Source organism: Cyprinus carpio, chromosome A4, assembly GCF_018340385.1.
Source record: "Cyprinus carpio isolate SPL01 chromosome A4, ASM1834038v1, whole genome shotgun sequence".
Lineage (NCBI taxonomy): Eukaryota > Metazoa > Chordata > Actinopteri > Cypriniformes > Cyprinidae > Cyprinus > Cyprinus carpio.
The window spans coordinates 26,774,375-26,787,156 of NC_056575.1; the positions used below are offsets into that span (position 1 = coordinate 26,774,375).

General features: G+C 38.8%; 1 protein-coding gene across 1 annotated transcript; it reads right to left on the bottom strand.

The window, feature by feature from the left end:
• Positions 1-23: 23 nt before the first annotated feature.
• Positions 24-2,002, bottom strand: LOC122141663 (gastrula zinc finger protein XlCGF8.2DB-like). Its single transcript, XM_042749600.1, has one exon. The coding sequence runs from the start codon at positions 1,840-1,842 to the stop codon at positions 1,078-1,080; it is 765 nt and encodes a 254-aa protein (XP_042605534.1). The 5' UTR covers positions 1,843-2,002; the 3' UTR covers positions 24-1,077.
• Positions 2,003-12,782: the final 10,780 nt, after the last annotated feature.

The window sequence follows — 12,782 nt, forward strand, 5'->3', positions numbered from 1 at the left end:
TTATGTCTCCCAGCTTTCCAAGCCGTGTTGGACTACTTTGGCCCTCGCTGGACGTGTCTACTCCTCGTCTGGCCAAGCAGCCTATGGACTTCACTCTATGACCGTACTCCAGATCGTTCAGGCTTAACAGCCCCGCTGCATGGATGAGTCCATACCCGACCCCACGGCTTTCAAAGAACTGCGCAGCGTGACAGACTTGGCCCTACGAGCCACAAAGGCAACAGTACAAGCCATTGACAGGTCAATGCTGGAGAACCACTTATGGCTAAACCGGACTCAAGATCAAGGAGGCAGACAAGGTTCCCATCCTCGACTGTCCAGTCTCCCCCATGGGGCTTTTTGGACCTGTTGTTCAAGGCTTTGCAGAGCGCTTTTTTTTTTTCACGGCACGCACCAATGGCCTTGCAATTATTCTGCGTTATTGAAAAAGGCTTCAGTTATTGGTGAAAAAGGAGTTTTCCTCCATAAGCATCTAGCGACGCAGTACTTGTTCCCGTATCTCAGGGAACCGAGGTTAAGTTAGTACCAGAGTACGTTTTATCACATTTATTAAGTTAATAAAAGGAATACATGCAGCACATATTTACATATTAATCAAACCTATCAAGCAAAAATGTTCTCCACCAATCCTCAATTATAACATTCAACCACAGCGTTTGGTCTGGTTTTGCAGCTATCAGAGTAGAAACGAAAGCTGCTGTTCTCCTTATCTTTTTCCACTGTCTCATTTTGCATTTATATGTATATTGTGAGAACGTGATTTTTATAGCATTTGGATCGTAAAAGCATCTGAGAAAGAAAACAAATATTATTTACCCACCCACTGGCCCTCCCCTTGAAAAAATGGGGAAAGAAGCAGTTGAAAGTGGACAAGAGATGGTGATACGGAGTATTTATGATCTGATCAACCAAAACACATTTTAAACCCAGGTGCAAACAAGGCCTAAATCCACCAATCACGTATTTTGAACAAGATTTCCTTGTTTCTGCAATGATTCCTAAGATGTTTCCTGTCTGTGAACCTTTCCACAATTCCACACTGATGACATAAAATACAGTTCTTTCATATGTGAAAACTCATGTGTTACTGTGGTACTTAAGGGCTCCTTTATATCTGAAACTCTTTCCACAGTGACCACATGTAAACGGCTTCTCTTCTGTGTGAGTTCTCATGTGCCTGTTAAGGGTTCCTTTTCGGTTAAAATTTCTTCCACATTGTTGGCAGGTGAAAGGCTTCTCTCCAGTGTGAATTCTTATGTGCTCTTCAATGTGTTGTTTGTAATTGAAACTCTTTCCACACTGAGGACAAGTGTAGGGTTGCTCTCCAGAGTGAATTCTCATGTGGTCTTCAAAGTGCCGTTTTTGACGGAAACTCTTTCCACACCCAGAACATGTGTAGGGTTTTTCTCTATGAGTTCTCATATGGACTTTAAGGTTTTCATGTTGAGCAAAACTCTTTCCACACTGAGAGCATGTGTAAGGCTGCACTACATTGTGAATTCTCATGTGTCTATTAAAGCTTCCTTTGTGAGTGAAACTTGTTCCACACTGTTGGCAGGTGAAAAGACTCTCTCCAGTGTGAATTGTCATGTGGCAATTAAGGTTTCTTTTTTGATTGAAACTTCTTCCACACTGTTGGCATTTGTAAGGCTTCTCTCCAGTGTGAAGACTCATGTGGACTCCAAGGTTTCCAAGTTGAGTGAAACTCTTCCCACACTGAGGACATGTGTAAGGCTTCTCTCCATTGTGAATTCTAACGTGTGCTTTAAGAGTTTCTTTATGACTGAAATGCTTTCCACACTGTTGGCAGGCATAAGGCTTCTCACCTGTGTGAACTCTCATGTGTCTTTTAATACTTGCTTTTTCACTGAAACACTTTCCACACTGTTGGCAGGAGAAATAACTACTTCCTGTATTTTGAGCCTTTTTTCTTGAGGAAGTCTTTTCAGTCTGTGAGCAACTAAAAGATTTTTCTCCAGTTATGAAATAATGATCTTTCCCTTCCATTAGGTGCTTGACTGTCCTCTTCCACCACAATCAGCAGTCAAGCAAGAAAAGAAAAATAGAGAACAGCAATGATTTTTACAAATAGCCAAACATATGTAACACATTTAGGTTTAAAGAGGTCCTGTATTCTTTTGCACTTTCAACTTTCTTTAATGGGGAATGTGCTGTTGGACAACGCAGACAGTCACTCAAAGAGAAGTATTCTTTATTTCAGTAAGCATGGTTTCCGAACTCCCTCATATGCCTCAGTGGTCGAGGGGGTGTCCCCGAATTTGTCTTCTGGAACAAGCGCCTCACAGATCCAAGAAACATTGCCATCTAAGGCTGGCTGAATTGTGTTAGTGTGTGTGCCAGCATGACAAGCGGACTTCTCACATTCAGACAATAACCCAACATTACGGAACTTCTGTTTTTATCAAGGAGGCAGGACAAGGTTCCCATCGCTCGCTTGTCCAGTCTCCCCCACGGGCTTTTCGGTACCTGTTTGTTTACGGGCTTGCAGAGCGCTTCGCCGACGTGCAAGAATTCACCCCCTGCGATGCAACGCTTTCCGTCGCCATGACCCCCAGCAAACAGTACGATTTGGCAACCCCCCACCCGAGCTGTGGGCTCTGCACCTATGGGGCTGCTAAATGTAACCTACAAACCTCACCCAGAGTTACTCGGTGGTCCAATAGCAGACACCTGTGCAGCTGCCATCTGGGCTAATATAGCCCGATTTGCCCCGCCCATGCAAAATCTGTTCTGGCTCTGGCGGGCTTCATGTTCCATAGGCTCTTACAGCTCAGGTACTCGCCATTGTTCCATTGTTTTTTTTCACTGCATGCACCAATGGCTGTGCAGTTACTCTGCGTTAGTGAAAAAGGCTTCAGTTATTGGTGAAAAGGAGTTTCCTTCCTTCCTCCATAAGCATCTAGCGACGCAGTACTTGTTCCCGTATCGCAGGAACCGAGGTTAATTGTTAGTACCAGAGGACGTTTTTTCACATTTATTCAGTAATAAAAGGAATACATGCAGCACATGTTACATATTAATCAAACCTAGCAGCCACATGTTCTCCCCCAACCTCAATTTATACATTCAACCACAGCGTTTGGGCTGGTTTTGGGCAGCTATCAAGTAAAACTAAAGCTGCTGTTCCCGTATCTTTTCCACTGTCCTCATTTTGCATTTATATGGATTTGTGAGAACGTATTTTATAGCTTTGATCAAAAGATCTGAGAAAGAAAACAAATATTATTTACCCACCCCCTGGCCCGTCCCCGTGAAAAATGGGGACGATAGTTAAAAGGGGACAAGAGAGGTATACAGAGTATTTGTGATCTGATCAACAACCACATTTTAACCCGGTGCAACAAGGCCCTAAATCCACCAATCAGTATTGTGAACAAATTGCCCCCCTTGTACTTCGTGTTCTGAAATGAGGCCCAATATGTTTCCTGTCTGTGAACCTTTCCCCAATTCCACACTGATGACAAAATACAGTTCTTTCATATGGTAAACGCATTGGTATTTAAGCTCTATGCTTATATCTGAAACTCTTTTCCCACAGTGAACCCAGTAATCCGCTATTCTCTCGGTGTGAGTCTCTGTGCCTGGTTACAGGGTTCCTTTTTTTTTTTTTTTTTTCGTTAAAATTTCTTCCACAATTGTTTCAGGTGAAAGGCTTCTCCTTCCAGGGGAATTCTTATGTGCTTCTTCGAGCAATGTGTTGTGATTGAAACTCTTCTGCAATGAGGACGACGTGGAGGGTTTGCTCCTCCAAGTGACTTCTCATGTGGGCCTCAAAGTGCCGTTTTGACGGAAACGTCGTTTTCCACACTCAGAACAAAATGTGTAGGGTTTTTGTCTCTATGAGTTCTCATATGGACTGTTAAGGTTTTTCATGTTGATCAAACTCTTTTCCACACTGAAGCATGTGTAAGCTTGCACTACATTGTGTAATCTCATGTGTCATTAAGCGTCCTTTGTGAGTGAAACTTGTTCCACACTGTTGGCAGGTTAAAGACTCTCTCCAGTGTGAATTGTTCATGTGGCAATTACGTTTTCTTTTTCTGATTGAAACTTCTTTCTTCCACACTGGTGGCATTGGTAAGGCTTCTCTTTCTCTCCGTGTGAAGACTCATTTGGACTCCAAGGTTTCCCAAGGTGAGTGAAACTCTTTTTTCCACACTGAGACTGTGAAGGCTATCTCCTCCATTGTGAATTCTACATGTCTTTAAGAGTTTTCTTTATGACTGACGCTTCACACTGTGTGCAGGCAATAAGGCTTCGCACCTGTGTGAACTCTCATGTGTCTTTTTAATCTTGCGTTTTCACGAAAACCCTTTCCACACTGTTGGGCAATGAGAAATAACTACTTCCGTGATTTTGAGCCGTTTTTCGTGAGGAAGTCTTTCAAGTCTGTGAGCAACTCAAATGATTTTTTCTCACAGTTATAAGATGATTCTTTCCCTGTCCATTCATTCAGGTCTTGACTGTCCTCATCTCACCCACCAATCATGTCCGAAGGCAGAAAGAGAGAAATTTCCAGCAATGATACAAATAGCCAACATATGTAACACCATTTAGGTTTAAAGAGGTCATTTTATGCTTTTTACACTTTCAACTTTCTTTAATGTGTAATGTTGCTGTTTGTTACAAAGCAGACAGTCACTCAAGAAGTTATTCTCTATATCAGTAAGGATGGTTTCTGAACTCCCTCATATGCCTCAGTGGTAGTCCTGAATTTTCTTCAGGAACATGCACCTCACAATATCCCAAATTTAAACAATTGCCATCTAAGGCCTCATTGAATTTGTGTTAGTTGTGTGTTGCCAGCATGACCAAGAGACTTCTTTCACATCTGCACATAACCAACATTACGGAACTTGTTTTTATAAGCTTTTTAACATAACCCATTTGACGTAAGGGAAACTGTCATGTTGCACCGCTTGACAGATGGCTTTCTGTACTTCCACTTCATGTGTGTGCATTAATAGAAAAACCATGTATCAGGATGAGTTTAAACTAACAAGGCTTTAAAAACACAAGCATATGTTTGTGTTTGTTGTTGTAAGGACATACTGTACAATATTGTTTCCACTTCTATGGCCCTGTATTTCTGAACGCATGTTTTTTTTGTTACAAAGCTCATCGGGCCTGAAAAGCTTATGTGTGCTCTGATTGGCCAGCTATCCAGTGTGTAAGGTAGATTGTCCAAATGCCTTCAAGCTTGTGACGCCCCTTGTGGATATATCAGTGATGGCGGGTCCCAGCCCGAAACCAACGCAATAAGACAAAAACAATAAACCCATTACAAACAAGCCATTTGTTGCATCCGTGGGACATGAGTACATATTTAATGACTTACACGGTCTTTGTTCTACACGTTGCGTATCAACGCCACTAAACATAAATCCATGTCCGGCATTTGGATTGGAGCATGACAAACAACAGCACTACTCTACAACAACTGCCTCAAACACGATTTGAATCATCAGTGGCAATTGTCTTCAGAAATTGTTTTTTGTTATGCTGGCTGAAAGTGCTCTTCACAGGATCCCAATAGCAATCATTAAATTAAGTGCTCTAAATGTCATTTACCTTTATCTATATATCCTGTGATAGGCATAGGTCCAAGAAAATGTTCATCCACCAAAACTGTCTCGGGTCCTGGAAAGTTTTAATTTACTTCTTCCTACCTGCTCGTCAATCCATATCTCTGCATACCTCTGCCGCTGCGCACCTGTCTTCGAAAGCAGACAGGATACGCTTATCAGATCATTCAATGCATTCTACTATTCACAACGATTCAGCATGGGCAGACACATCAACAACAACCCCGGGCTTGCCATTCCCGGGTAATGGTTGCACGTTATAAAGTTTTCCAAGCGGTGACGACCACATGATTGTAACCTATCGTTTCCCAAATTGTCCCAGAGTTCCTGGCGCCCCCTTTGTGCATGCCTCGCTTAGTTTAACCAACCAAACCCGAGTCAGAATGACTAGCCGCGTTAGGAAGTGACTCAACGCGTTTATGTGGCATGAACTTTGTTTCCGATCCCATGTGACCCCACACAACACCGTGTTCATGGGCTCCCGACTTGCGCCTTCTACTCCTGAGCAGGGAACCATTTAAGCTTACCCTGTCACGTCAGAATATGGGGGGCTGGAATTGGGAACCGCTGATGTAGCCTTGGTAGTAATTTTGTCCTAGTATTTCTGGTCTGGTGAGCCCAAATACGTCCAAGGGGGGGCGTGGCTGTGGGGGCGACTTGCGGAAGGTGGACATATTTTCGCTTGTCAGTGCTTAATCTGCTAAAAACAGCTAATGTAACATCCGTTTTAAAAGCCTTCAACGATCGCCCGGTCCTGGATTACCACTTTTCGGCTTAAACCTTAACATTGATTTCATTGAATCTGATTAGACATTAGCATCTCGCTCAAAAATGACCAAAGAGTTTTGATATTTTTCCTATTTAAAACTTGACTGTTCTGTAGTTACATTGTGTACTAAGACCGATGGAAAATGAAAATATGCGATTTTCTAGGCCAATATGACTGAGAACTATACTCTCATTATATCTTGGTAATATAGGAACTTTGCTGCCGTACCATAGCGTAATAATCAAGGAACTTTGCTGCCGTACCATATCGGCATAGAAAATCGCAACTTTTCATTTCGTATTTTTTTTTAAGAAAGATCCAATCTGTCCTTAGCAATCTGTCCATCATGGACACTGACCTTTTATTTTTGCAACTAACCGATTAATAACATTTTCACAATAACAGTTTACCTCCGTCCTAGCAGTGGCATTTACATTGAAGAATTAAATGAGCAAATATAGCCAAAACAACGCACAGGAAAGTTGTCTTTGTTCTGTCATTGTTTTTGATTTCATCATACAATTGTCGATATAAATCGATTTTTGTACGACTTTTCAAACATTGTTTTAAGCTACTTTCCATTGAAAGAAGTTGGCAACACTGATTGCACAGACATGTAGCAAAAACATATGGCCTGGCAAATAAATATGTAACAGCATATTAAAGGACAAATAGTTTCACTCTGAGATGAAAACCAACCTGTTGTGTTTTTCAGTCTCTTCATGTTTGACTCATGTTTCTTTCCTTTAAAAAATGTCTCTTTCTCCTCTTCCTCTTTTAATAAATGCCAATCTTTTAATGTGTCCCTTGGATCTCAGTTGCTTCAGCAAGGAGTTTTTTCTGTGTGTTGGGACACTTTGTCCTGTTAGATCAGAATAATTAACAGAAAGAAAGATAAATACAAACTTAATCTCTGGGTGTGTCTCAATCAGCTCCTAGTTCAGTAGTCACACACTAGTCAAGGAGTCATTCAGATTGAAGTTAAGGACTAAATGATCTGGGGCCCGTTTCAGAAAGGAGGTTAAGTTCAAAACTCGTGGTGACCCTGAAATAGGGAAACTCTCCTCTGGGGTTTCTGTAGCATCAATGGGAGGTTTTGTCAAAAACCTGAAGAAAGCAGGGTTAGTCAAGACCGTTTCTGAAAGAGAGAGGTAACTTTATACCATGGTGAATTTAACCATAGGTAACCTACCGAACCTGGTCAGGAGCAGGTTTTTCTTTGGTAAATCCCAGTTTTCTTCTTTCGGTCATCCTCTCCCTTTTTTTAAAGTGTAAGCTTTATGTTTTATAATACCTTTATCTATTCATTCATGCTGCAAAAAAAATGCTTTGTTCCTTACTCATTATTGTTGGTCCCTTTATTTTCAAGTACAAATATACCAAATAACTTTAAATCACAATCCCTGTTCTGATAATAAGAAAAATGATATAGCCTAAGATGTTTATTCTTGTGTCCTGGGGGAAACAAGTGCATTTAAGTAAATTTTTCTAGGGAAAACCCGACAAGAAAAGAAAGACAGACACAAGTAAAAAAAGCAAAAAACAAGTGTGGCCATATCCTCTTCAAATCCATTCTTTATTATTTTATGAGCCTTCTTGCTGTTGACTGAGTATAAGTCAAATGTAAATTTCATTACTCTAATTAAGACATGTAACAGGCTGGACTAGAGAATCTTTACCATTTATGTGAAAAGAATTAGACGGAAGTGAAAAGCTTGCTGCACCACTGAAATAGACACTGAATTAAATGTATTTTAGCAAGTGTTTGTAAAGTCATGTAGCCTACACCAAGAATATTTTTTATACTTTAAGCATTACCTGATTGAATTGTTTTTATACTTAATTTCTAGCTGCTGTAACGCTCTCTTCTTTTTTATCCTTTTTTTTGCCCATGGGATACCATGAAAATTAATATTAGTTCAATAACCTAGCTGCCTCTGCCAGCTTTCACTTCCTGCCATTATAAAAGAGATTAAGAATTAAACTTATGTGTTGACTCAAAGTATGCAGACATCTTTTGTTGGTGCTGTTGCCATGGTGAATCATAATTTCTGGAGCTCCATTGATTATTGCACTAAACCCAGAGCTCGACCTACCTTCAAAGTTGGACTGAACTTACACAATTCAGCTGTTCTAAACCCGAAAACTCAAGCGTTTCCCATCTCAGGGTAAGTCAACTCAAGAGTTCAAGTTGGTTGAACCTCCTTATTGAAACTTGGCTAAAAACACTCAAAACTTTAACAATACATTATGATAATAAACATGAATAAAACAACAAATTAGCATTTATTATTTAGTTTTGATTAACATTATGTATTTAATGATTAGTACATGAATAAAACAACACTATATATAGTCTGTAAAAGTGGTCATTACTCGTGTGTTTGTTGTTTTGAGCAGCAGGTCTCGGTCAGAGATTCAAAAACAGTCGAATCTTTATGAAAGCACTTGATTCCAAATGACTCTTAGTTTTGCCTGAAAGCTCTGCTTCTCCCACACTACTTACCAGTGACTGGAGTTCGTGTTTAGGATGAACTTATTCAACCACATAGGAGCGAAATAAGAACGCCCTCGTGTCTGTTACTAAATGTGTAAATGCGGGTTTTTTGCATGCAAATAACATTCATCAATGTTATAAAAGAAATTAACAACCCTGTAACATATCTATTAGAAGGTGATTTTACTTTACAACCTGTCGCTTGGTGTAAAAAACTATAAAGCATCCTGCCTGCGTTGTAATTGATTTTTAAAACGCTTTAGATGATTAAAAACAAACCTTTCTTTTTGAGCTGGACACTCAGACGCAGTAGCGCGGCGCATCCTTTAAATGACGCCCACACCACCAGATCAAAATACAAGTCTCTGTTCACGCGCTGCCGCGTCAGCAATCACAAATTTGTAGTGCGTTTAATATGAGAGATTCTATCTAAAAAGTAAAACATATGCATCTTTGATATGGAATCTCGACTAAACAAAAATAAATAAGTTTTCATACTTATATTTCTCTTTTTTATTGTCATATATAGTTTTTTCCAATCTGAAATTAATTTATACATTCATTTCCCACCACGCTTATTTATTTACTTCAATTTTTCTGTCTGCAATTTATTTACACAATTAATTTATTTCCCCACTTGTATTTATTTCCTAAACTATTTTAATTTCATATTTATTTATTCATGTACTGTTTTTGTCAATATATTATTTTTTTCCCACATTTTATTTACTTCTTTAACGTTTATTTATATTTATATACGATTATTATGGTAATTATTATTGTCAATCATTTTAGTCATAATATAATTTTTAAATCTGCACATTTAAATAGTCGATTCAATTAAATGTTTACATAACATGACAGAGTTACTCCAACCCCAAATGTAAAATGCGTTCTCATTAATCACTTACCCCGATGTCATTAAGTTCCAAAACCCGTAAGCTTCTTCTTTCATCTTTTCAATCCTATAGACAATTTTAAAGATATGTTGGATTGAAACTGGGAGGCTTGAGACTGTCCCATAGACTGCCAGGTAATTCTACAGTGTCAAGGTCCAGAAAAGTATGAAAACGCATCATCATAATACTCCATCTTTGCCATCCATTGAACCGTAACATTATGAAGCTAACGAGAACATATTTTTGTACATCACGAAAACAAAATAATGACTTTATTCAACCATTCCTCTCCTCTGTGTGTCATATCCCAAATCAGTGTAGCACCATTTTGGCAAATCTATAGTAGTACGCAGGCAGCGCACGCTCTTCTGTGGTCCGCGCGCTGTGCCGATAGCACTGGGGGTTTTTGTTTTCAAACCAAAGCGTAAACACATAAAAAAAAACGTAGCCTTGGTGGCTTGTATGACACAGAAGAGTGTACACCATCTGTGCGCTGCTCAGAATTACAAAATGGCGCTACGCTGATGTGGAGGAGACACAGAGTTATTAGGATAGTTTGTTGAATAAAGTCATTATTTTTGTTTACTGGCAGTTTATTGTATGAATCTATGTAGTTTCAAGCTGATGAATATTCCTGATAAGGTTTTGCCCGGCCCCTGTCTGTATACTCTTCCAGTCACAGATGACTGTGGTTATATTTGCACTGTCGCTATGATAAAAGCTAGAGTAATAATTGAGTACTATAAATAATACAAATTGAATAGGAAATGTATTTAATAATACTAACAACAATACTAATGGTTTATAGATTTATAGAGCTTTACTTTCTTGGGAAATGTACATGTTGCATCTTATATGTAACTGTTGCATATGTGTTGTAGTTAGAAATGCATTGATTATCTAACATTTATATGATGCCCTATAGTACTAACCCAGATAATAACTGTGATTTTTAGGCTGGAGAACATGCCCCCGTAAATATGATTACAAGATTAAATGTAACATAAGTAAACAAATGAATATTTTCGCTTAAAACCCTTATTATTTGGCATAAAACATTTATGCCACTTGGGCAGCGTTTATTATATGTTGCTGCTGTAACTGGTGTATACTGGAAATTCTTCAAACCCCCTACATTTGAAGTGGGTCCCGAAAAATCTTAGTTTGAATGGCTATCTGATTCCCTTCCCCTATACCGTCACTGTTTCAGGGTCATCATTGGCTTCCTCCTGCAGTCTGTCATGTCTTATTATTTTTTTTTTTTTTTCCCCCTGCAGGCTCGTTACCTGGGACCCATTCACAAAAAAGGAGTTCGACCAACTCAGAGTTAAAACTTGAAATCTGTGTTGACTTACTCTGAATTGGGAAACTCCCTGAGTTTCAGGTTCAGAACAGCTTGAAACTGAGTTAGTATCAATCGCTCTGATTAGGTTTACTCTGATTTTAATGAAATATGTGCATGAGAATGCACAAAAAAAAAAGAAAAAGTATTGGACTATTTATCCAGTCTTTAATATCAAAGATTCAAAATCAGTGCATTTTCTATATAACAAATTCTCTTATTTAAGTCTTATGTTCAAACTCTTTTGAGTACCCCTACTCCTCCAACCAAAAAAGGGAATCTAGACACCCCTACCCCTTAAGTGCTTTGCGATAACCAGGGGTATGGTTAAGGGGTAGTAAATGTGATTCAGGCCTTCAATATTCTAATATTTTATGCTTATTAGCAATTACCCTTCAGCAGAATGCTTAGATGCGGCCCTGCTCACCAAAGCACATTCTCAGATGTGTGGGGGTGCCATAGACCGCCACAATCCCCATTATTGCAGCTTTTAGCACAGCTACCCTCTACCGCCTTATTCTGTAAAGATTTATACGGTGTGCTGCTAGTCAAGGCCTTGTTAGACTGTTAATTAGTATTTTTCCTAGACTTCAGTGTTTTGCTGGGCAAGGGAAATGCCACGATGCTTTTCATGTTTGAATGTTCTCACTTCTCCCTGAAAGCTGGAGAATGGATAAATTATTTCCAAAAATAACAAGCATTAGACAGGGTGATAACCTGTTTGTGGTATACCTAAGGATTAGCTGTTAGACTTTCTTATTGTATGTTACGGCTGTATACTTTTAGATGTCATCTTCTCTTGCTAGTTACGTGGTATACACCCCCTTTACAGTATATTTAGTCCTATACCGCTTAGTTCATTTCTACAGTATTATGCCTTTACCCGCATACTTAGACTTTTACATCTATAAATTACAGTGATCTTATATATGTAATTTATTATTATACTATTCAATTTTCCTAAAACCTTTGATATGTATTATTGATCTTTGCCATTAAATTAAATAAATTCCAAATAAGTCAATGTACAACAGTAGCTTTTTTATTCAGTCACTATTAAATACATCTATTACTTACTTGCTTATTGTGCTTTCTAATCTAACATTACAATATAAATAATAATAATAATAATATACTAATACTACTAATAAGGAACTGAATTCATACCCAACAAAGCAGAGATCATGACAATATTGCAAGCATCAAGCAACAAGCATCCTAGTTGGTCTGGCTGCATGGCCCGCATAGCCACTGTAACAGATGTCTGAACAAAAGAGGTGGGGAAATTGTTGTGAGAACGTCATGAGTTTTAGCTCATCTAAATGTGTTTCAGGCCATGAACAAGGTTACAACTTGTGCAAGAGCATTATTTCCCTGTATAGTACTTGGTTTAAACGTAATTGCTATTTTGTACATCCTTGTCATGGAACTCCTATAATTGACTGAATGTACAATCACATAAAAGAGGTAACCCTGAGTAACGTTATGGTCCTGCACACTTAAATTGGCAGTTTTAAGTATATTTTTAGTTTGCAGCTCTGATCCAAAGATATTCAGGTGTATCATTACTGTAAAACATAGCTGATATTTGTATTGTTAGATTATATTCTATCTAGACGTACTTTATTATTACTATATATATTAAAGTTAAGATTAGTCCTTTTATAGA